The following is a 5,346-nucleotide window of genomic DNA, read 5'->3' as shown; positions in this document are numbered from 1 at the left end:
GTCCGGATTGTAGATGCCTTTCCCGTTGTCCCTGAATTAGGCCTTTTCCCCAGAAACAGTCCTGAATCTGAAAACATAACACAACATGCTCTGATTTTCAGCCATCTGCTGCTGCTGCTAAGTCGCTTCAGTCATGTCCAACTCTTCGCGACCCCATGGACTGCAGCCTACCAGGCTCCTCCGCCCATGGGATTTTCCAGGCAAGAGTACTGGAGTGGGTTGCCACTGGATTTCCAGCCATCAATCGCAGCATAAACCGGCACCGGCATCGCTCTGGGTAAAGTCTCCTCCCAGGAAGGGGAGGGTGGATACAAGGGCAGGTGCAGAAATTAAAGGCTCTGAGAGAAGCGGCGTCAAAGCTCCCCAGGGCAGTCGGGCCGAAAAAGAAGTTTCCTTTCTGCTCGCGCGGCCCCACGCGCTCCCTGGGCCCCGGCGGCGCCTCGCCCGGGTCGCGGCTTCTGCCGAGGGCGACCCCCGAGTTCTCCCCGTGGACCCGCCGCCCGAGTTGGCTGCTCTGTACCTGGAGGCGGGTCCAGCTGGGTTTGCGGCGCCGGTCTGTCAGTTACTGAGAGATCGGGCGCCCCCTCCCGGCCGTTGGGGCGCAGCAAAAGGAGCTCAGAGGGCTGCTTAGCTTAGTGCAGGACCTGAGCTGTTTCACTGAGGCCCAGGGGAAGTGCTGAGTTTCCGGACTCCTGTTTCCCTGCTGATGGCCATGGGGATGTTCTGCTCCATCCATCACAATTCACCCGTTAGCATACGTCGTCTTCTATTCTTCCAGTCATTTCCCACATTCATGTAATTTGGTAGCATTAAGTATACTTTACCTATATCCACAAGTACCATCAGCTTGGGGTTTTCTACAGAGGATTCACTGAAATGTTTGTAACCCAATCTCGTGCAGGGGTCATAACTCTCAAGGATCTTGTCCATCATGTGTCTCAATTTTATGCTGAGGATCACTTAACAATCTATGAGTCATCTTGGACAGTTAAATACGATTATTTTATAATTATTAGAATTATTAATTTTGTCAAGCACAGTTAGACTCTCAGTAATAACTACCACTTGATAATTTCATTTTGCTTCTTATACAAAATAATCAGGATACTTTGGAAATCGCTCAGCTTATTGAGAATTTGGAGGGAGACATTAATGGAAATAAGAGATTTGTAACATCGAGGTATGAAACAACAAAGGGACATCTTGTGTTAGAAGTAAAAGGGGAAAATAAGTGAGAGTTCAGTACATGCAGTGTGCTCAGGGGTTTATGCTGTGGATAGAGAGTTTGGAATCTGACATATTAGGTTTTGAAATCTGGATTTGCAAATTCATTATTAGATTATTTCATTCAAATAAAGTCCTAGCAGGGGCTTCTTGGAAAGGAGAATATTAATTCAGTTTCACTATGTTGAAAGGATTAAGTGAGTCCCTTCAGAGGCTAAGGAATTTGTTGCTGTTGTCATTGTCATTTGATGAACACCGAGTATCTGTGGAATTTGTCTGGTGAAAGTCTTAGTTGCTCAGCCGAGTCTGACTCTTTGTGACCCCATGAACTGTAGCCTGTCAGGCTCCTCTTCCCATGGAATTCTCCAAGCAAGAATAGTGAAGTGGGTTACCACTTCCTTCTCCAGGGGATCTTCCCGACTCAGGGATTGAATCTTGGTCTCCTGCATTGCAGGTGGATTCTTTACCATCTGAGCCACCAGGGAAGCCAGGTATGTCCTTTGTAATTAGGTTCACAGTATAACATTTATGTAGTAAACAATTCAGGATGGATGTGCCATAAAAAGTGAGGATAGCATCAGGGAATGTGTTCTTTCTCCTCAAATAAATACAAGAATGAAATAGATCCTAATGAATCCTTGCCATAAACACAATACCGTGGTATCTTCTTATTACCATGTACAGACTGAATGTGTGTGTGTTCCCCAAATTCATATAGTGAAACCCCTCGAGACTTACCTGATGGTTCAGTGGCCAGGACTCCATGCTCCCATAGCAGGGAGCCTGAGTTGGATCTTTGATCAGGAAACTAGATCCTGCATGTGGCAAGCAGGATTTCCCATGGCCCAAGTAAAGATTCTGCATGAAGCAAGGAAGATCCAAGATCCAGCATGATTCAACTAAGACCTGACCCAGCCAAATAAGGACATAACATACATATTTTTAAAATTCTTAAAAAACCTGCAGAAACCCAACCCATCAATGTGATCATATCACAAACTGGAATATTAGGGAGATCATTAGGGTTAGCAATCAATAAAATTCAGCTATTACTTTTAATATCATAATTTTACTGTTACCCAGATTAAGATCAGGATCTTTTGGAATCATTTCATTCCCTGTCATTCTAGTTTTTTCAAAGCATCTTCTCATTACCCAAGTGGATTTATTAACTACACAGATGCTAGGCAACGCTGGTCTCCTAAACCCTGCCAGAAAGGGTTTGTGTTCTAGCAACTGGGGTTCTGATTGCCCGTCTCTCTTCCATCTCCGTTTATACTGATCACATGTGGATTAAAGGAAAGGAAAATCAGCTAGCTGGTCTTACAAAGCTGAAGGCAGTCAACTGACCCAGGACTTGGCCTTCATTGAGCTTCTGTAAGAAGCAGCCTTGTCCCAGTCTTTCTGTTGTTCATACTGGCTTCATCCTTCCCCTCTGCCACAGCCACTCCCCAGCTGTGCTGCACTGCAGTTTGCTAACTCAGAATAATACACATTACGTCAGGGGAAAACCACTTCCCTTCTTTCATACTCAGGATATTGAGACTTACCCTTGTTTTCTTCTTGCCCACAAAACAACTGTGGAATTTTACTTTCTAGGAAAGTTGCAAAGAGAAACAAAAACAAATCCAACATCTTGAAAGTGAAAGAGATGCAGCCTCTCTGGCTCTCTTTACTTCCCTTTCTTGTTCTCACCTCATCATGAAATACAACCAGAGCAGAGGCAGGAATACCAACATTGTCCAATAAGTCACTAAATGTATATAAAAAGTTTAAATGAAAAATTACACTCAAGTAAAGGAAAGAAGGCTATTTCTCCTGCTCTAGTACCCCGGGTCTCACTGCCCTGCAATCTCAGAGGAGACAGAAACAGAGGAACAGAGATGCCCAGTAGAATCAACTGTCTGAATCAATGACTGAAACTCATTAGATTCAGTGACATAAGCTTCCAATAAGAGACAATACCATCACTGAATCTCCTTCCTCCAGCTCAGAAACTCTGAGCAGAACAAGTGTTGAAGAGTTTAAGTAAAAGAGTTGAATAATAAAACCTATACTTGGCAAAGTAAATATTATCTATCTACTGAAAGTAAAATAATTACAGTTGGAAACTCCTCCAACAATTTGCACAAACACACTTTTGCTCTCAGCATCTGAGCACTGCTGACACTTTAGACAGCTGGGGAAACTGGTCAGGAGAAGAAGAGGTCACCACTGAGAACTAGGGTCCTTCACACAAAAACTCCAGGGGAGAGGTTGGGGTTTCGGGGAGACAATTTATTTTCTCAACAAATCAATAAGCCCTCCACAGAAAGGAGATTTTCGAGTCCACAGGATGTGGTGAGCCTGTCCTCAGGGAGGGAGTCCAGCAGGTGAACAAGGGGACTCAGTCACTCCAGAGGACAGGGGGTGGCTCCATGTGATCTCTCCCTGTGAGTGAGGTGCTTCTGGGAAAATAAAATTATCCTGGATTTACAGTTTCCTCACCGATGTACCCTGAGTAGAACCAGGATTCTGGTGGGGGTATTGGCCCAGTCTGTGGAGGACGACAGGTCTCCAGTAAGAAAATGGTGGAAAGAAAGGGTGATGTCTGTAATGGTCCTGCCCTCATGGTTCCCTGAAGGGCAGGGATTTGCAGGAACGTGTTCTAGAAGGAAGAGAAATGTGGGAGGAGTTCAAGGACTGATAATAATCAGCCTCTTCTATGAATCAAACACTAAAGAAAACTCATCATTTGTTTCCAAGAGCTTAACTCCTAGAGTGATCTGGTAAACCCCTTATAAATATGGAAACCATAGAGCGGACACAGCCTGGCTTACAATGGAACCAAAGAGGGAAAAATGGAGCCTAAGAGCAAGCCAAAAATGTGTTCATGGATGAGAGGAGAGCAACACTTATGCATGAGAGATAAAGGGCAATAACGTGTGTAATTACAAATGTCCATCAATTCTGACTTAAGACAAAGACCCTCGTCATTTGATTGAAAAATATCCATTTGGATGGGCACATCTGAAGTCACTACGAAAAGGCAAAATTAATAGTCTAGAAGGAAGAAAATTTCTTTGACTGTGTTGAGAATATGTAACAGAAAACCAAAAAAGGAAGTAAAAGTGCACAGAAATGATTAGAAAATGAAAACTTTCATATTCACTATTTAATGGCCTCACTTAGAAAGCATGGCATCAGAGAACCTACCTCAAGTTTCCACCAAACGCTGTCTCAGCCAGGTCAGCAGCAGCCGCAACTTCCCCCATGGCCTTCGTGCTCTCTCTATTGATGGCCCTGGTGCTGGTCAGCTATGGCCTGGGAGGATCCCTGGGCTGTGACCTGTCTCCGAACCACGTGCTCGTTGGCAGGAAGAACCTCAGGCTCCTGGGCCAAATGAGGAGACTCTCCCCTCGCTTCTGTCTGCAGGACAGAAAAGACTTCGCTTTCCCCCAGGAGATGGTGAAGGGTGGCCAGCTCCAGGAGGCCCAGGCCATCTCTGTGCTCCATGAGATGCTCCAGCAGATCTTCAACCTCTTCCACACAGAGCGCTCCTCTGCTGCCTGGGACACCACCCTCCTGGAGCAGCTTTGCACTGGACTCCATCAGCAGCTGGACGACCTGGACGCCTGCCTGGGGCAGGTGACGGGAGAGGAAGACTCTGCCCTGGGAAGGACGGGCCCCACACTGGCCATGAAGAGGTACTTCCAGGGAATCCATGTCTACCTGCAAGAGAAGGAATACAGCGACTGTGCCTGGGAAATCGTCAGAGTGGAAATCATGAGATCCTTCTCTTCATCAACCAGCTTGCAAGAAAGGTTAAGAATGAAGGATGGAGACCCGAACTCACCTTGACATGACCCTTACTGACTAAGTTGCCACATCATCCTTGTATACTCACATGGGGTCATTTGAGAAGACTCTGAATTCTGCTTTAGCCACCAAATTTATTGAATTAACTCAGCCGATACATGTCAGTAGTAATAAGCAATTAGACACATGCAGGTGTATCAATCCATAAGCGATGACTGCCCTGATGTTATTTATTTTTTCTTTATTTATTTAGTTAAAGTAATATTTTATCTCATCATATTTATATTTTCATATAAAAGATGTGTATGTTTACATTGTAGTAAC

General features: G+C 45.0%; 1 protein-coding gene across 1 annotated transcript; it reads left to right on the top strand.

Moving 5' to 3' along the window:
• The first annotated feature begins 4,476 nt into the window (after positions 1–4,476).
• On the top strand, positions 4,477–5,064 carry LOC113897789 (interferon omega-1-like). The gene has a single exon (XM_027550766.1). It carries the CDS (start codon positions 4,477–4,479, stop codon positions 5,062–5,064), a length of 588 nt encoding a protein of 195 aa, XP_027406567.1.
• Positions 5,065–5,346: the final 282 nt, after the last annotated feature.

This window comes from Bos indicus x Bos taurus, chromosome 8 (genome assembly GCF_003369695.1).
Source record: "Bos indicus x Bos taurus breed Angus x Brahman F1 hybrid chromosome 8, Bos_hybrid_MaternalHap_v2.0, whole genome shotgun sequence".
Classification (NCBI taxonomy): Eukaryota; Metazoa; Chordata; class Mammalia; order Artiodactyla; family Bovidae; genus Bos; species Bos indicus x Bos taurus.
This window is presented reverse-complemented; position numbering and strand designations above follow the sequence as displayed.